The sequence below is a fragment of the Gastrolobium bilobum genome, unplaced genomic scaffold (assembly GCF_033153095.1).
Source record: "Gastrolobium bilobum isolate Gb01-03AN ecotype WA unplaced genomic scaffold, APGP_CSIRO_Gbil_v1 utg8085, whole genome shotgun sequence".
Lineage (NCBI taxonomy): Eukaryota > Viridiplantae > Streptophyta > Magnoliopsida > Fabales > Fabaceae > Gastrolobium > Gastrolobium bilobum.
Window position 1 is genome coordinate 546,453 of NW_026899665.1, and position 19,547 is coordinate 565,999.

General features: G+C 34.4%; 2 protein-coding genes across 2 annotated transcripts; one reads left to right on the forward strand and one right to left on the reverse strand.

Moving 5' to 3' along the window:
- The first annotated feature begins 10,389 nt into the window (after positions 1-10,389).
- On the forward strand, positions 10,390-17,748 carry LOC133292463 (uncharacterized). Its single transcript, XM_061490871.1, has 10 exons — positions 10,390-10,850; positions 11,092-11,189; positions 11,327-11,372; positions 12,185-12,267; positions 12,362-12,426; positions 14,483-14,544; positions 15,160-15,219; positions 16,498-16,530; positions 17,091-17,156; positions 17,249-17,748. Exons 1-10 carry the CDS (start codon positions 10,413-10,415, stop codon positions 17,336-17,338), a joined length of 1,041 nt encoding a protein of 346 aa, XP_061346855.1. The 5' UTR covers positions 10,390-10,412; the 3' UTR covers positions 17,339-17,748.
- Positions 17,749-18,143: 395 nt separating this feature from the next.
- LOC133292431 (uncharacterized) lies at positions 18,144-19,072 on the reverse strand. The gene is made up of 2 exons (XM_061490834.1): positions 18,494-19,072; positions 18,144-18,356 (listed from the first exon to the last, which is right to left on the reverse strand). Exons 1-2 carry the CDS (start codon positions 19,070-19,072, stop codon positions 18,144-18,146), a joined length of 792 nt encoding a protein of 263 aa, XP_061346818.1.
- Positions 19,073-19,547: the final 475 nt, after the last annotated feature.

Genomic DNA, 19,547 nt, shown 5'->3' on the forward strand with positions numbered 1-19,547 from the left:
TTACATGCACCAAGTAGGTTATGGATGTTATAGGGGGAGAAATTGAGTATTTATAGAGGTTTTGATTTTAAGAAACGAAACTAATACTGCTGGGGAATAAAGGAAATGAAACTATATATCAAAGTTGAAAGGGATTGAAATGCCAAAAGTAAAGAATAAAAAGCTGATGTTCTATTTTTCTTGTCCTTTTTGAGATTTAAAATTTAAGATTTTTTTTATGAAAATTTTTCAAGAATAATTAATGAGAAAGTGGATAATGATATTTAAAGTTGAGTTAATATGTTGATTATATTCTTTAAAACTCCTAGTTATATTACTTTTATTTTATTCTCATTTGATTATTATTTTTTTAACGAAACTATTTTCATCATAATCGTTTTATTTTTCTTTTGACCATTTGAATGCTATGTACGAATCTAAGAAAAAACGTGGTCCATATGGCACATTATCGTTTTCATGCACCTCATCAAGCACATAAAAGAACGAATTGCAGATACTCACGGAATTCAGCTTCTGCTGTCACTAATCAATTCCACAATTCTAGAACAATACGTAAATGCTTACAGATTGGTAAGCATTTTCTTTTTATGGTATCGTATAACGTATAGTTTGAAAACGAGTGAGAATATATATCACAGCCCAATTGCTAAAAAATAAATAAAAAGACTGCAAAATTTTTTAGGGCGGACTAAAATTCATCAGAACAAAAAGCAAATTGGTCAAAGGTATGTCACATAAAAAAATAAAAATAAAAAACTTTTTATCTTGTTTGATAATTAAATGTAGATGCATCTTGTTACAAAATTTATGAATGGTAACATAAATAAAATAATAGTGTCATTACTTTAACAATTGCTATGAAGTAGCATAACTAGTTAAGATTAGATAATTCTCTTGAGTATGCACAATCTTTCTTACTCTAGCAATTTTGAAGAATAGTTCTTTAATAGCTGGTAATCAAGTAGCTTAACATGTTAACTTAAAGGTTATAAATAATTCAGAAATGGCAGAAGGTTAAGAAGTAATAACAAGTGGGCTATAATCTGATATGGTGTATTAGTGCTGATATAATCGCACTTAATTAATAACAAGTGAACTTGTTTACCAAAAAAAAAAAAAAACAAGTGGGCTCATATATAGTTGTTTTTTTAAAAAAAATTATAGACCTTTGTATTCCTCTCCCACCTGCAAAGCCTCTCCTCCATCATTATATATAGTTATATATATATAAGAATCTATTCCACTTCCTCCTCCTTCCAACCTTTGATCTGTCATCTATATCTTCTTGTAAATTATATAAAAAGCTAGATTGCAAGAATAAAACACCACATCGTTAATTTCCTTTTTTCTGCTTTTGAAGGAAGTTAATTGATTGGTCTCACTTTATTTTTGTTGTATTCATTTTGGCTGGACATTTGCCTTGATTTGAATTTAAAAGGTTCAAACTTATTGAATCTGACAGCTGATTTATAAGTAGATGAATAGTGTATCTTTTATGTTATTTAATTTTTTTTTGTTTTTATGTTGGTTCTGTACCAGAGTTTCTGAACAATTTTTTTTTTGTGTGTGTGTTCAGAAGAGCTCAAGGGAATGAAGAAGAAAATGAATTCTGGATTCTTCCGTTGACCATCTTATGGCTTTCCTTAAACAATTTCTATATTAATTATGAAAATTGATCCTCTCATGTAAAAAAAAAACATGACATAGTTATCTGATAAGATCACAATCATACAAAGGTGAATCAACGGTTATGATTTGTTAATTATCTATTTCAATATTTTTCCTCTATCTTTTTTTATTATCATTGATCTACTTTGGTATGATTATAATTCCCCTCATAATCATGTCAGAAAATCCAAATCCATTAATTATAGTTGAAAAACAGCACTTTATTAATGGTATCAAATTAGTGCGACTTGTTGAAGGCCAAAAGTTAAGCAGGAATAAGGTAAGCAGTACCTACGGATGTATCACTGCCACTAGATATATATAATGACCAGAATTAACTAAAAATAAAAGAATGCATAATAAGAGGGGAAAAAATATTAATATCTTCTTTTCAAGAGACATATGGTCTCTTGTCTCATCGTTTGTCATTCTGGTGGTTTATATGGTCCTGATTAAAAACTCCTCTATTGGGTGAAGAAAAACTAATTAGTTGGAGCTGTTTAGGAGAATCTTGAACAAATAGTCAGAGCCAGATTTGTACTACTTGATTATATTTTTATTGATTGTGAAATTGCATGTTCAGCGTATTCATCATTGGTTTCTTGTGAAATGAGTGCAACGAAGGAGGAACCAATGAAGGTGGGTTTTGAAGAATTTGACCTTTAAATTGGGTAGTGGTGGTGGGTCATTGTACGAGTATTGGATAGGCCAAACCTCCACTCTGTTAATTGCACTATTTGGGCAAAGGGTGCGAGATGATTGAACTTGCTTGAATCCTAAACTAATGGTAATTGATTAGGTGATTCTGCACCATATAATTTGAACAAGATACATAGCTGCGAATTCCCCATTCAACATGTACTCATCATGGACAAGCGAGGTTAACCAGTCTTCTACACTCTGAGATTGCGTTCTCAGCACTAGTCATGGACATGGTCGCGGGCATGGGTTTGGGTTCATGACCTTCCACTTTATAAAGTAGTGAGGCATAAATAATATTATTAGCCACAACTAAAATGTCACGTAAAGCGTTTTCAATTATTTTTCATATCCAAATGTTGGTTGCAGACATGTTAAATCCCTTCATTATATATATATATATATATATATATATATATATATATATTTCTACAGCTGATGTACGTGCAGCAATCAAATATTTGCCATATATATATGTGAAAACATTAAATGCGGAGAATCATAACCATACAAAAGATAAAAGCATTAAATGTGAGAAATCATAACCATACACCTGTCGTTGTTGTACGTAAAGCGGCTGCAGAAATAATTTTACCATATATATATATATATATATATATATATATATATATATATATCTGTCTGTGTGTGTGGATCAGATCATTTTATACTAGTATAAATTACATTCTTAATCTTGACCATTATTTTATTTATATCTAATGACTCTGATTTATAAGATATATCAACCTTTACATACAAGCATTCAATAATTAAAAAAAATATAATTTTGTATTATTTTAAGTGAAACTACTATGTTTTGTTAATTTTTTTACCTTCTCTTGTTGGGCCTATTCCTCCTTCAATGTCAAAGGCCCATTGAGGTGTTTGAAAAACCCTAAACCTTCTTCCTCCCCTATAAAAGCATTAGTTGTGGGATGGAAGTAAAGTTGGCTTGAGAGACACTTTTGAGGGTTTTGTGTGATAAACTTAAAGGTTTGATTTTGAGAGCACCTCTAGAGAGAAGCTTGAGTATTGGACCTCCTTAGGGAAGTTGGAGATAATACTACCATTGTAGGCGAGGTTTAAGTATACCACAATTATTGGTGAAACTCGATCTTCTGTAACCCATTATTTTCATAGTGGAAGTTTGATTATGACTAGCGTCCCGTGAGTTTTTATTTCTTTACATTGGAGAAGATTTTTCCACGTTAAAATCTGTTGTGTTCATTTTTTCTCCCCCTCTCTCTCCTTTACAATTTTGGTTTCTGCTGCGTATAGGCCTACCTGGTGAGTTCAAGTCGTCCTCTCTGATTGTGCCAAGCTCCGAGCTTGACGTTTGACTTCCGCAAAGGCTCCTTAGCCGAGATTGAGGGACCGAGTTTGTTCCAACAGTGGTATCAGAGCTCGGGTTCAATGGATTTTGAAGGAGACAAGATGGAGACCAGTGGAATTTCACATGACAGTGACATGTTCAAGCTGACTGCGGACAACTTCACATACTGGAAACCTATGATGGAAGACCATCTTTACTACAAAGAATCGTATGAGCCAATCATCCTTGAAGAGAGGCCTGAAGGCAAAACTGAGAAGGAATGAGAGAGCCTGAGTCGCAAGGCAGTAGCCATGATCAAGAAGTATATCGACTAAAGCCTCTTTGAGCATGTGTCTGAGTTCACAAATGCGTACAAGTTATGGACGAAGTTGGAGTCCATGATTCAGAAGAGGACTCCAAGGAGCAAAGCATACCTGGTTCGCTAGACTTGTGAAGCTCGAATACAATGACGACATAAGCATGATCGAACACCTCAACACCTACAAAGGCATTGAGAATCAATTGTCTAAAGCCGAGATGAACATTAATGACGAGATGCAGGCTTTGCTGCTATTGAGATCACTGCTAGAAAGCTGGGAAACTCTGGTGGTGACATTAAGCAACTCGATTCCTGATGAAAAACTGAAGATGGACGTCGTGACTGATAGCCTCCTGAATGAGGAATCCAGGAAATGAATGAAGTGTAACCAGCACATATGAGGCAAACGTGGCCGAGAATAGAGGAAGGTCCGACGCCCGGGGTCGTAATAAGAGCTGAGGTCGTTACAAGTCCAAAGGCCGGTCAAGGCCGAAAAATGAGTTGAAATGCTTCTATTGTGGGAAGCCCGATCACAAGATGTCGGATTGTAGAACTCTATAGAAAGAAGAGAAGAACGTCACTGTGAAGCAGGATCAGATCATTCCAAAGAAGAAAGAAGACAAGTTCACAACTGCGGTGGTTACCAATGCTGATGCCGAGATCTTCCTACTTAGTGAAGATAATTTTTTGAATGTTGCAGATGATGACTGCACCTGGATTGTTGACTCTGGTGCCTCTTTTCACGTCACTCCATACAAAGATTTTTTTTCCTCTTACAAAGATGATGATTTTGGAGTGGTGAAGATAGAAAATCAGGTAATCAGTAAAATTATTGGTGTCAGTGATGTGATCCTAACCACGGATGTCGGATGTCGACTTGTGTTGAAAGATGTAAGACATGTTTCTGATATGTGTTTGAACCTAATCTTGGTACGAAAACTTGATGATGTCGGGTTAGTAAACTACTTTAATAGTAGTAGATAAAAATTGGCCAAAGGAAATTTGGCGGTTGTCCGAGGAAAGAAGTAAGGCTCCTTGTACGTGATGCAAGGAAAGATAAATGGTGGAGAAGCCAACTCTGTCCTAGATGGACCTAGCATGGAGTTGTGGCGCAAACGCCTCGGCCACATGAGTGAGGAAAGACTCCAAATTCTGAACAAAGAAGGATCATTGATCGGGTTGAAAGACCAAGTGATGGAGAGATGCACGCACTACCTAGCAGGAAAGCAGCACACACTGCCTAGCAGGAAAGCAACACCGAGTTTCTTTCGTGAGACCGAATTATCCCAGACGACGCAAATATATTCTTGACCTCTTCCATACTGATGTCTACTCCATGTCAAAGAGATCCCTTGGTGGAGCTTAGTATTGTTTCATTTATTGATGATCATTCCCGCAAAGTGTGGGTATATTTGTTGAAAACTAAAGACTAGGTTCTCCAAGCCTTCAAAGATTTTCATGCTACGGTAGAAAGGGAGATCAGCAAGAAGCTGAAAGTGGCCCGATCTGATAATGGTGATAAGTACTGCAGTTCGTTGATGCTTATTGTAAAGCAGCCGAGATCCAACTTGAGAAGACGCCCCGAAGACTTCGTAGATGAATGGACTTGCTGAAAGGATGAACCAGACTATAGAAAAGAAGGTCCAAAGTATGCTATCCAATGCTGGATTGCCAAAATCATTCTAAGGAGAAAGGCATATAGGCCGACCTGGTGAGTTCAGACCGACTTCTCTGATTGTGCCGAGCTCCGAGCTCAACGATTGACTTCCGCAAAGGCTTCTTAACCAAGATGAGGGGCCGAGTTCGTCCCAACATCTCTCTCATCCACAAATCTGGATGAGAGAAAAAGTAAAAAGCTATCAAAACACAGTAGTTTCACTTAAAACGGTACAAAGTTGTGTCATTTAAAATTACACTATGTCTGACCGGTAATTCACTCTTGAGTAGAGTATTATCAGTCAGACATAGTGTAATTTATAAGTTTGTAAAACAAAAAGTCTGTAAATGGATCCTTCCCCACACACACACATATATATATATATATATATATATATATATATATATATATCGAAAAAATGTTTGTCCTTTTAAAGGATATAACTTTGTGTCATTTTAGATTCTAACCGTTGATTTCCGTCAATCAACGGTTAGGATTTATTGGGTCAAACTTGTTAATTAATTAGTAATTCACAATAAAACCTAATAAATCCTAACTGTTGATTGGTGAAAATCAACAGTTATAATCTAAAATGATATAAAGTTATATCCTTTAAAAGGACAAACATTTTTTCACATAAATATATATATATATATATATATATATATATATATATATATATATATATATATATATATAGATATAGATATATGTGTGTGTGGACAAGAAAAATGTACAGTATAAGAATAATAAATTTTACACTCAATCTTAACAGTTGATTTCAGTCCATCAAACGATTGTAATTAATTAGATTATTCTTATTAATTAATTATTAATTTCGAATAAATTATAACCGTCAGATATCTAAAATCAATGGTTAAAATTAATTGTAAGATTTATTATTCTTACACCGGTATAAGAATATCTCGCCCTATATATATATATTAATTAAATAGATCGTGGTATAAATTATCTGTCTATCTATCTAATATACTAGACAAAAATTATAAGGATTTTATAATGGAAGATTGTATTGGATACAATCGCCTTAATGGAGATTTCGCATTAGTGCTATGCCGTCTGTAAAGAACAACTTTGTAAGATAATGCATGAAGAAGCTCAAGTGGTAACTAGCGTGCGAGTTGGATATGATCATCCATGCAATGGCTATCTCAGTTCTTCCCGTATTGCTTTTTAAGTGATTTTTTTGTAGTTGTTTTCCCCCTCAAGTAGAGTATTGAAGCAACCAGTGAACCAGTTGTAAAAATCATTCAAGAAAAGTATTACATAAAATAGTGCCACTATGATCAAAGGGTGTTTGTTCAAATAGTACATACTTAATTCCGTTTAAATAATGTATTGAATTTAAGCTAGTGTGAATGTAAAAAAATTTCTTTGCAAAAGATAGCCCCATCAGAATATGGATGTTCAGAACAAAATTAACTTCCATGAAAGATAAATGTAGTTTATAAAAAAAAAAAAAAAAGTGCCACTATGGATGTCGATTCTTCATTAATTTCGTCAACAGATATTATTGGTTAACTAACTATCGATTGGCTATTTTTCTCCCACTACCTTTTCGGAGAACTGTATGTTTCAACTTATCATTATTAATTAATTTATAGCTCAATTATAAATCTTCTAGCCTATGGGTGAGTAGTACAAATGAAAAACACTTTTTTGTTAATTAATAGCAAGTGGACTTGGGATGATTTTTTCCCCACATTCACTCTTTGAGATTTTTCAACTTCAAGTAGCATGAAAGAAAATGGTCACTTTATAAGTACATCATCGAAAGGTGACGTTTCTTTGATTTTGCATATCACTATAAGAGATCTGAAAATATATTTATACTCAAATCCTTATCTAACAATAATCCACTACCTCATCGTGTTTCAGGGTTTCGATGAACCTGAAGACTTGAAAGACGCACAAAGTGAGCATCATCTTTTTCTTTTTAATTATCCGTCGGTAATTTTATAGATTCGTTATAGATTAATTCAAAGTTCGAGACAAGTTCAGGATTAAAATTTTAAATCTCTTTCGTAGAAAATACTGGATTGAACATATACTCTTATCATATGCACCAACCGAATCATCATTTGATAAGTGAGCATCATCTTTACATGTCCACCAGTTGTAAATTATTGAGTAAACACCCTTTTTAGTCCCTGGCAATATTTACGAAGTCCTTTTCAGTCCCTGGCAATAAAAAAGGATCAAATTGGTCCCTGAAAGTACAAGAAAAGGGCCACTCTATATATTTGGGAGTTGACATAAGGACTAACATGACCCTTTTTTTGTAATTTCAGGGACCAATTTAGTCCTTTTTTATTGTCAGGGACTAAAAAAGACTTCGTAAATATTGACAGGGACTAAAAAAAGGTGTTTACTCTAAATTATTTAACCCCGAATCCCACGAAGAATTTTTATGCAGTGCACTCCCTCGCCAATCCACATCCCTGCTTTACCGAAAGGTGCTGCTATTTCCTTTATTATCTTTCTCTTTCTTTTTTCTTTTTGGGTTGGAACTTATAACACATGCTGAAAATCAAAACTATTTTTTTAATCAGCCCTTTATATTTTGTGGATGTATTATTTATACATTAATTGAACATATAGAAGTTAAAGAAGTCGAATAGCTGTAGTTAAAGTGATTTTAATTTTAACTTTTTATGATATTATTTTATGATATAATCGAATCTTATTTAGGATATTTTGAAGGAGGACATTCGAGTAAATTTAAGTTAGGAGTGGATAAAATCATATGGATATAAATTATCGTGAGTAAAAAAAACAAAAATTAAGATATTTTTATAATTATAATATATTGTAGGATTATATTAATCTTTATTATTATAATTTTTTAATCTTATAACTCAAAACGATATCGTTTTAAGTTCATTGAAGATAACTTTATCTCCGGTGACTGGAAAAATACATTTCCCTTATTTAAAACATGTAAATATGTCATCTGTTCAGTTTTTTTTTTAAAGTAAATATATCACTCTGTCATGGAGTTAAATATGAAATTTCAAACTCAAACTTGGAGCGAGATCCCACTTATGACAGAACTACAGTTTATTAGGATTTTTTTTTTTGTTTAGTGAAAGCAAAAACTGAATTAAAAAAAATAAATAAACGAGAATTTAATTATTTTAATAATGATGATATGCAGAAAATTACTCTTTTTATTTTTTATTTAAATAAATTGCATGAATAAATACTAACATAATTTTCGACTAAAGTGGTCAGCATAAAAAATTGTGAAAGCAATCTCTTTCTATTTCTTACAATTAGTAACCCAGGAAAAAAACCCATTACTCCATTAGGAAGCTGATTGGTATTGATATTGATAATTTCAGTAAGGTAACAGAATGGGCTGGTTCAGGTTTTACCGAAGGCAATTTCTGGAGCCAACAACATCAACCTCTTCCAAGGTAAGGGTGACGCTACTATTAACCCAATCCAAGATTAGTGAGCATTTCCTAATAAACTATCATCTAAGATTCTAAATTTGGAGTAATTTTTGCACTCTTTTAATGGATACTCTGTTATTGAAATAGAAATAAATAAATTCACGTAACATTAAAATTAAAAATAAATAAATAAATTAAGCGAAACAATTTTTTTTAACTTTAATAAATGTAATTCCAAACTTTTTTTTTAAATTCGTATCTAAATACCATCAAATATATGAATTAATTGATAAGGTATTGTTCCAATTTAAGTAATTATTTTGAGTTTAAGTCTTTGAGAACACAAATATATTAAAACTTGGTAATAAGAGCTTTGCTCTCTTATAATCTTACCCTAATCAAATTAGTCGAATAATCAACAAATTTTCAATAATAAAAAAAAATCGCATCCAAATTATGAACTGCCAAGTGCCAAGGAAATGTGTCTTGTTTATTGTTTAGAATGTTGGGTTGGTCTTTCTCCTTATATTTAATTTTGTTGTTGTTGCTATAACCCAGTTTGAGTGGGCTGAATTACCAATATGAACCTTCTGCAGCAGTGTAGCCCACGCTGAGAGGGCGAGAGGAGAAAAACCAGAAATCAATAAAGCACCGTTTTTAATTCAGAAAAGAAAGAGTAGAAAACGTTAAATTCTCGTTAATAAACTTTTAAGTGAAATATGCAACGTTAGTATTCTCCCAAGTAAAACTAACATCTATAATGAGGGAAAAAAAATTATGTACACTAAGGATAATACTTTAAATTATTCAGATTTGATCTAAATCATATTAGAGGTCAATACTCTCCTAAGTAATGATAATATTAACACCTTGTATTGACTGTGGTCTCCGAGAAGGTAACTTTCATAGATCAAACCAAAACAAAGGAATAGTTGTGGCTCAGTTTTATCGACAAATTGTGACTTTCATATATCAAACCAAAACAAATAATATTTTTCAAAGAACAAATCGTATTTTTCAGGAAAAATGCTTTGAAAAAAAAAAATTAGTGTATAAATAAAGGATTTGTTGTTTCTCATGTTATATAGAAAATAAAAATTATCTCATATAAATTTATGTATAAGATTTATTTATTTTTATGTAGGTGTGAAAGATAATTTTTTTTCGTGAGATATATTAAACCATAAATAAATGAAGTGGAAATCTGATTTGAAAGAAAGGCGTCAGATTTAGAGAACGAGATATCAACCGTTGATTTAATATACCATAGTGATAAAATGATTCTCCCAGAGACGCAGTGAAAAGAGAAGAGAGATTATAGAAGAACAGAAAAGAGACATGGCGCTACCAGTATCTTATTCCTTAGCGCCACTCACCTTCAAGTCTTGCACCTTCTTCAAATTTCCTACAGTTCCAATCTCAGCTTCATTTTCAATCCCTAATTTTAATTCCAGTTTCAGTTTCAGTATTCTCTGCCGTGCCACTAATTCACAGACTGACCCTATCAACAAGAAGAAGCGTTCTTCTTCTTCGTCAAAGAAGAAGAAAAAGAAGAGTAGCGTTGGGGCTGATGATTCCAATCCTTTAAATTTCAACGATTTTGAAATTTTACATGATTTTTCCAGTGGTGTAGATGCCGAAAATGCCTCCACCAGTTCCGATTCTTCCTTATATTACCCTCCTGATCCAATGCCGTTGCCCGAACCTCCCGCTGGATTCGTTTTAGGGGATAACGGCAAGGTTCTCCTTGCTTCCACAAATCGACTTGCCACTATAGTGAGTTTTTTCCTTTTCTGTTTCTTTCTCTTTAACGGTCGTATTCACATTTCATAAATATTTTTGCTGAATGATGATTGTTAATTTATAGCTCGCAATTTCCTGTCACTGTAAAATTTTGGTAATGGTGTAATCATAGGAAGGTTTTATTCCTATGCTAACTGTGTTCTTTTATTGGCGTGTGAATGTGCTGTTTCGTTGCATTCCTTAAATCTACAAATTTTGAATAAGATGTTAACAGGTTGATCCAACGAACAACCTTCCATTAGAGTGTGTGATAAGGAGAGTATTCAGAAGTTCTGACAGAGATGAATGTGTGTTGCTCTGTCCAGTTGACACGTAAGTGAAAAAAAAAAAAAAACTTCTACAGTGCTGTCCCTGCCCTTGCTGCATTACTATCCCATAAACCTAAAATCTTATTATCCTTTCATTCTATTATTCCCTTGTATGGATTTTTTTGTCTTTTTTTTCTGCAGGCCTATTCAAATATTGAAGAGCACCAAAGTTGATGGATGGTCAGCTGTAAGTTTCTGTCCTGCGTTCTAAGCCTCGATTTGTCTGTTTTATATACATTGTATGTTCCTATTCATTGGTGCTGCTACATCTAATCTTTTTCGAGGAGTAATATTTTTCAACTAATGCTTTAAAGAATAGGATCCACACTTTGTTTTGACGAAGATAACATCTCTTGCCCTCACTTGTATATCACAAGGCACTCTTTTTTATATCCCTAAACTACTTTTGAATTATCCGCTCATCTTCGCTTATCAGAATTCATTGCTTACTTTGGAAAATTTAAAACATGTTTTTGGTCTCTACACATGTCACTCATTTTGAATTTAGTCCCTTTGCAAAAAAAAAAGGTTTTCAATCTGGTTGCTATGGATACCATCATTTTTAATTTTGTCCTTGTCCTCTATTATCATTATAACATGGTGAGATTGACATGAAGTTACTGTGAGATATAGAGACTAAACTCATAGAGACCACTTACCACTAGGCTACCCTCAATTGTTGAACTTATAGAGACCAAAAATAAAATATGTTTTGCCCTTATATGTGACACGTTTTCAATTTGGTCCCTACACTTCAATATGTTATAACTCCAACAAACGGTTTCATAACATTAGCATACAGCAAGGACCAAATTGAACACAATCATACATATAAGCTTAAATTGAATACTTTTTTTGTATAAAGATCAAATTGAAAATAATTGTCATATCTAGGGACCAAAAAAAATTTTAACCCTGGGGGAAAATACATATTTCCTTTTCTTTTTTTCCTTTGGTGGATCTTCTCATTCAAATTCATATTTTCCTTCTGTGTTTTAGATCAGTGATGAGGAAGTTGAATCTATTCTTCCCGCTGCAGCTTATGCACTTGCCAAGATACACATGCATCTCGTTTATAGTGGGTATGTTTGTGATTTCTTTTTATCTAGATCTAGAAAGTCATGAATTAACATTCATGTTTGATCATTGCAAGATATTTCTGTGTCTCCATATCAGGTATTGTTATACTGCACGTGGTGGATTTTGCTACACAGAAGAAGACTTATTTGACTTTCACACAGGCAAGGATTTCGTTGCTTGCCCTTTTCCCTGAAGTACTAATGTTTATTGTTTTTGTTATCGAATATAAACAAAGCAGAGGTTTTATTTAATTTATTACGGAAACTTTCTAGTTCAAACTGTGGCTGTTAATGCATTTGAGATTCTATAGTTCATGAGAAGCTAGTTACATCATGCCATTTAGACATTATCTATATTTAATAAAAGCTTGTCAATTTTTTGGACACTAACTGGTTAGACCTTGATCCTGCTGAATGTCAACTGCTGCCAACTTTCTGGTGAAGATATAGCTTTCTCTTTGTTCTGTTTTATATTCCCTTCATCACCTCTCTTGTGATTTCTAATTACATTGCTTTTCATGGGAAATTGAATGTCTCCTTACTAATGAAAATGAATTTGCTAGGTTACTGGTATGAAAGATAAATGGAACTCCTGCTGACTCATTTTATTGCTGATATGTTTATCCGTTGATATTCTTGTGACATTTGGTTCGGTCTAATATATATACCCTCTCTTCTGGGTTATTTGCTCTATTTCCTTGCACATGTAAGGGTGTTTGCGGATTGGATCGGATGGGATGGTTTTGAGGAGAAAAGACATCCGATCCAATCCTATCGGTTTTCTTATTTTACCATGCAATCATTTTGGTTTTAAATTTAAATCCAATCTAAGAAGTTTGGAGATGGATCTTTTTTCTTTTTTTTTTTGTAGGAGACAGATTTAACATTGAATTAAGAAACAAAGAAAAACCTAATGCGTAAAACAAAACTTCGAATTGTAATATAGTTTTGAGTATCGCTTTCATAGTTTCATGAATTAAGAATTTTGGCTAAGACAAATTTTTTGGCTTGGGCACTCGTACATTTAACTTCACAATCACCAACAATTGATTAAAATCATAGCAAACACATTAGTCATTACTCTATTTCTGTATTCAAACCCTAGTAATATACTATATATTCCCGATTCATTATATATATACTTATATGTTCAGTTTAATTTGGATTGGATTGGTTTCAAAATTGGAACCAAAAATTGATTCAATCCAATAAAAAAAATCAGTTTTTCAATTTTTGGTTTTGGTTTTGGTTTTGTTTTTTTATTGGATCAGTTTATGAACACCCCTGTACATATTAATGCAAACATTGTTCTATCTTTTATCAGTTCATTACTATAATGATGCTATATTTATTTCTACCAAAAGTTATGTATATCACACTACGAAATTGGAAATTTGTATATACCATATTGGAGAATGGAGATAACTTATCTTTCTCTCCTATTCTATGACTTTATGTGCACGATTGTGGAATGTGGACAATAAGTTGCTGCTTGGTAAAAAGAGAGATATCTTACATGTGCATTGGTCCTAATCAATTTATGACATGTCATATATATTCATTCTTTCACTTGATTTTATATTTCGTTTTTGATTTTGATATGTAGACCCTAAATCTTTGCATACTGTTGAGATATATAGTCCCACATTGGTTGTATGTGCAACTAATGTGGAGTTTATAAGGTCTTGGGCACTCCCACCCTTTGAACTAGCTTTTGGGGTGGTGACCTCAAGGTTCTTAACATGGTATCAGAACCTCGCCGCCCCCCGCTTTCTCTTGTGGCGTCTCTTAGCACAGGTTGGCTGGGCCTGTTGCATTGTCCACTCTTCAAGCCCAATGGGCTCTTGTGTGAGGGGGCGTGTTGAGATATATAGTCCCACATTGGTTGTATGTGCAACTAATGTGGAGTTTATAAGGTCTTGGGCACTCCCACCCTTTGAGCTAACTTTTGGGGTGGTGACCTCAAGGTTCTTAACACATACTTTACTCCTTGTTTTCTTTTTTCCATCTGCCATATCTGATCCTATTTAACAGATTAGCTAAAAGGTTAATCTGTAGGCGGCTACTATCAACTTATTGCTCAATTTTGTCTCTACGCTGTAGTATTGGGTGATCAACTCATTGCAATTAGGGACTTACTGCTAAAGTGGTTATCTACTCCACAACTATTTAAATTTATGCCATATACATAATGCGGTATGTTTTAACCATTTTGCAGATGATGGTGAAGGAGTGGATGGCTTGCCAACTGAAGGTGTAGAAATTACATGTTTCAATCTGGTAATTTTATTACCTTCATTTACACAAATATGTCGTTGTATTTTTTGTTTCCATTTGAAGGGTTTGATTTTCATAGAAAAATTTAATTAAGCATTTCCCAAGCTAATATGGAAGCAAAATTGCCTTGCAATCATTCCCCTTTCTAGAATCTGGATGTATTAAAATTCTTGTAGCTATATTGGATAATACTTTGTGAATGCCTGAGTGCTTTTTTTTTTCACTAGTATGCACATGTTAATGACCAGTTTTCTGAAATGAATTATTGTATATTTCATTTTTGACAGAGGATCACATCGTCCCCTGCCCGTGTTACCCATACGAATGCTTCTCTTGTTTTCGTATCTGTTTTGATTAATACACTGTCCTTGATTCTCTTATGTTTTCCATAATACCGAATTTACTTTCTCACCATCTGAACGATATTGTGTTTATATCATGAAGAAACATGCGTTATTAGTTTATTTCTTAAGATGCATTTTTGGTTCATTTGTCCTCATCCGAAATTCAAAACTTAGAAGCTTGCTACTAAAGGAACCTCTGGCCTGTTACAAACCTCAGTAGAACTATGGACATTTAACATTTACTCTGTGCTAATTTATAGCCCTTTCGATGCAGGAAGGTGCGCGCTACATGATTTATACGCCATCTGATCCACTTCTATTTGTTGCTGTGAAGGTAAGCTTCTATTTGTACAAGCTTCTTAGAGAAACGATTGCCATTCTGTAAGAGATAGAAATACTGTCACATGTTGATATGTTGCGCATAGCTGCATGCATTCATTACTGTTACTGACAGCCGGGGGCTTATCAGTTCCCTGTACCAAAATCTAATTAGAGCCTGTTTGGATGGCCTTTTTCTTTTCCAAAAGCTGTTTTATTTTTTTTTTATAAAAAAAAAGTGCTTCTATAATTTTTTTGATATTTGGATGTCAGCTTTTAAAAAAAGTAGAAATAAAGAAAAAAGCCAAAATCCTACTTTTTTATAAAGCTAAAATTTCTTCTTCTCAAGTTCAAAGAAAGTGAACAAACCAGAAGCCATGTTTGAAAGTTTACCGCTGTCGCTGGATGATGATCCTCATCATCACGATCAACTCCAACAACCTGCAACATGTCTTCCGGCCAAGGTGGCAGTGGAAGCGTTGTTTCTTTCTTCAATACACCATCAGGAGGAGAAGGAGGAAGGAACATAAGCAGAAGTAGCTATCCGTTCTCCTCCATCACCGGCGAACTATTTGGTGCACCCAAGCTGCCTCCGTTCTAGCTATTAATAATTTATGAATATTTAAGGATATACATTAATTAATATTATGGAGCAACACATGATTTGAATTGAAAACATGTAAATTAAGTGGCTCATGCCTGTGTCCTCCGGGGATCGGAGTTGGGCGGCAGCGCTGGTGGTGCTATATTGAACACATTATTACCTTGCTTTATTGGAGTTTGATAAAATGACCCAAAGAAACAAGTGCTTTTTTATTTTAACATCCAAATGGCTTTTTTACTTAAAAAGCATTTTTCAAATATTGCATCTAAACGCAAAATAACTTTGACTTTTAAAAAAAGTTCTTTTTAAATAGCAACTTATAAAAAGTCCTTTTTTTAAAAACCCATCCAAACGGGCCCTTATTCAGTTTCTGTTCCCTGTCATCATTGATTTTTGTTTTCTGTTATGAATATAGGTTGTACCTCAAATCAATGAAATATAATCATTCTCTCAACCTCTCCAATCTCTTCTCCTGCACTTTCTTGCATTTTCTTGGTTTGTTTTGCTCTGCAACATTGGCAGCATTCCATATTATCTTGAGATATTTTTCTCTCTGAAATGCAGCTTATAGTTGACTGGAAACTTTCCAGAATACCAGTGTGAATGTAGTATTAAAGTTCTTTTAGTTCCGAGTTTATATTATTGGCATAAAATACAGGAAAGTATTTAATTTGGCCATTCTTTATGCAGGATGAGAACGGGATGCTACAAATTGCTGATGATGTAAGTAGGCAATCTCCAGTTCAGTGCAAAAATTGTTCACTATTTCCTTTCTTAGTTCCATTATATTGTATGTGTTGCACGGGTCCTTTTTTCCCCCTATTTTGCTCCATTATTTTCTAAGCTCAGAATGCCACTTCAAGGGATTGTTTTCAGATTTTGGCTCCCTTAATATGTTCTGGTTCTGGGGTCAGCTTAATAATGTCAATTACTCAATTATGAACTCATTCTCAGTTTCAACTTTTGTTTCTTGTATACATTTATAGTGTGGAGTCAAAATATGAATTTCTATCAGATATATATTTTTTGATGTTATGGTAAGCTTTAATATAAAGGGGGCGAACCGGAGCAGTGGTAAAATTGTTCCTTCGTGACTGAAAGGTCATGGGTTCGAATCCAGGAAACAGCCTCTTTGCAATTATGCAAGAGTAAGGCTGCGTACAAGGATATCCTCCACCCTACACTCTCGCTAAGTCTTTAATGGGGAGTGATTTTTTATAGCAAGCTTTACTATAAGTGCCCAGGAACTGCTTGAGGTTGCTGATGGCAACATTTCTGAACAGGACCTGATTGAGGATCCTGCTGTCATTGACGCCATAGATGAGGAGACTGAATTTAATGCCTTGGTGGTATGTGGTTTCATTCTTCCAATTTGACATTTCTGTTGTTAAATTAAGCTCGACCCTATTCATTTCCATTGTTTGTGTTGTCGTCACTGCAGGAAGAAGAAGCTGCACTTAATGAGGCAATGATGTCATCACTGGAGGAAGATGAAGCTTCACCTTATGACATAATGATGGATGAAAGATAACCTGATATACCTTTTTGCAGCAGAGCTGTCCCGATGCTTTACTTTGTTTAGTATTTGTCCTCTGGAAAGCCACGTCCTGCTCTGACGGCAAATATCTCGGGATAGAATGGCCTCCATTTGTGTATATGATCAATTTTGTAAGGACTGCATCGATTTAGGGTTCATGTGTGGGAAGCGCCCTTTTGCCCCCTCGCTATTTTTAATGGTTTTTTTAAAAAAAAAATAATAATAATAAAAAAATCAAAAGGTGGGGTAATCAATAGAGAACGGGAACATTTCCTTCACAACTTTCTCTTATTTTTCTTATTCACCGTGTTGTGTTGGACATGCCTCGACTTATCGAATTAGACAGCAGTACACTAGCATGTATTAAAATCCAAAGCATACAAAGATATTAAGGGGCCTTTATCCTGGCCTATACAATGCTTTTATCTCGATCTTAGCTCAAACAAAATCAGCGTTTATCTGCACTTTCATTACTATTGATTTATCCTTTTTTACTCTTTATTCTAATGCACCTTACTGTTAATTTCTCCATAAACTGTTGAAAATTCCCATCGGAGTAGAAGTGTATCAAAACATTTTCGTGAGAAAAATGACTTCTTCAGATGATTTCCTTTTTTCGGAGACTCGAATTGCGATTCGCTTGCGTGATTACTAAATAAAATTTTACAAGATCAATGTCATAAAGTTTCAGTAATATAACACAGCTATATTAAGTCCAAGCTGCTATATCATACACACATTCATCTCAATTTTTCAAGGAAAAAGTGCTAAACTGTATAAATTAGCATGCGAAAAGCCCTTAATCTGACTTCTTCTCTAGTGGATGGGATTTATCGATGACAACATATCGCTTGTCTTCGGCTTCCTTAGCAAAGGTCTCTTCTCTCTCTTGGAAATACCTCTCAAAAGCTCTTGGAAGGAACCTTGGTATCAAGAACCCAAAGAGCTTGATGGAGAAATAAACAAGATTAGCCACCGCCAGAACCCTCCCGAACCAAAACCATGCCTTGTCCTGCATGCATCCACCATGCATCAAATTGCTATTCTCCACCCACACACACACACACACACACAGTACGAAACTAGTCCTACAAACATATACATAAAATTATTAAATGTGTGAAGAGTGAAGAAATATATAAAAATAACCTTAAGATGTGCATCTGCGGGCAAAGTGTTGTTGAGCCACACATTTTGTATCCAATTAATATCCATAAAGATCCTCCTGAGTGTATAAATGAGGGGCACCAATGCCCTCACTGGTGAAGAAAACATTGACAAGCCACTTATTATATACTCTGTTAGTATTTGGAAGGAGATCAAGAACAAGTGTGGGCTCGCTGATCGCACTGCATGTTCGTCCCCTCTGCCAAACCCACCCAGCACGTACGCAAGAGGCAAGAACAGTCCAACGGTGGTTCCAACAGCCACATTCACTTGGAAAAGCTTGCTTCCATGGAATATCTGCTGGGGTCCACACCCATATGATGGAAAGGCAAAACATGCAAGTCCCAATATATAGATAGAGACAAGGACAGGGAACACTAAATCAAGTAGAGGGACAAGACCACTTGCTGAGAAAACCAACACGAATGCCACAAGCTGCAACTCTATCAAACGCAAAGAACCCATCATTGTCATGCTACCAACAGGCGCAACATGTTCCTGCTGAGTCACCGTTTTGTGTTGCTCCCCTCGACCAGCCACAGCTAGGGACACACCCGACATAACTCTTTACCTTAATTTTTTCAACAAGGTTGTTGGTCAAAGTCACAGGTTAATTAATTCCTTTTCCTTGACAGAAAATCTAGGAACAGTTAAGAGGTAGTTATATGCATATGTACATCAAAATGCAATAAAACTATCCAGCAATTCAAGCAAGATACGTGTAACACATAAATGTATGTACATACCTTTACTAGCTAGAAGAACTGAACGATAAAAGGTGTTATGAAAATCACGTATTGAGAGGGAGAATTCATATACTATATCGGCAATACTGCATTGACATGTTTTCAGATAGAGATGGTAGAAATGAGAGACAAGGAAGAGTTATTGATTCACAAACTGAAGTTAATCTGCTCTGCAACGTAACATACTAACGTGTAGTGAAGCTTGCGCGACACTTGCTTCCTCGTAAACGTGGGCTTGGCCATTGCTGTCCACGTGTCACGTTTTACTTGAATGTTGCAAAAATAAATTT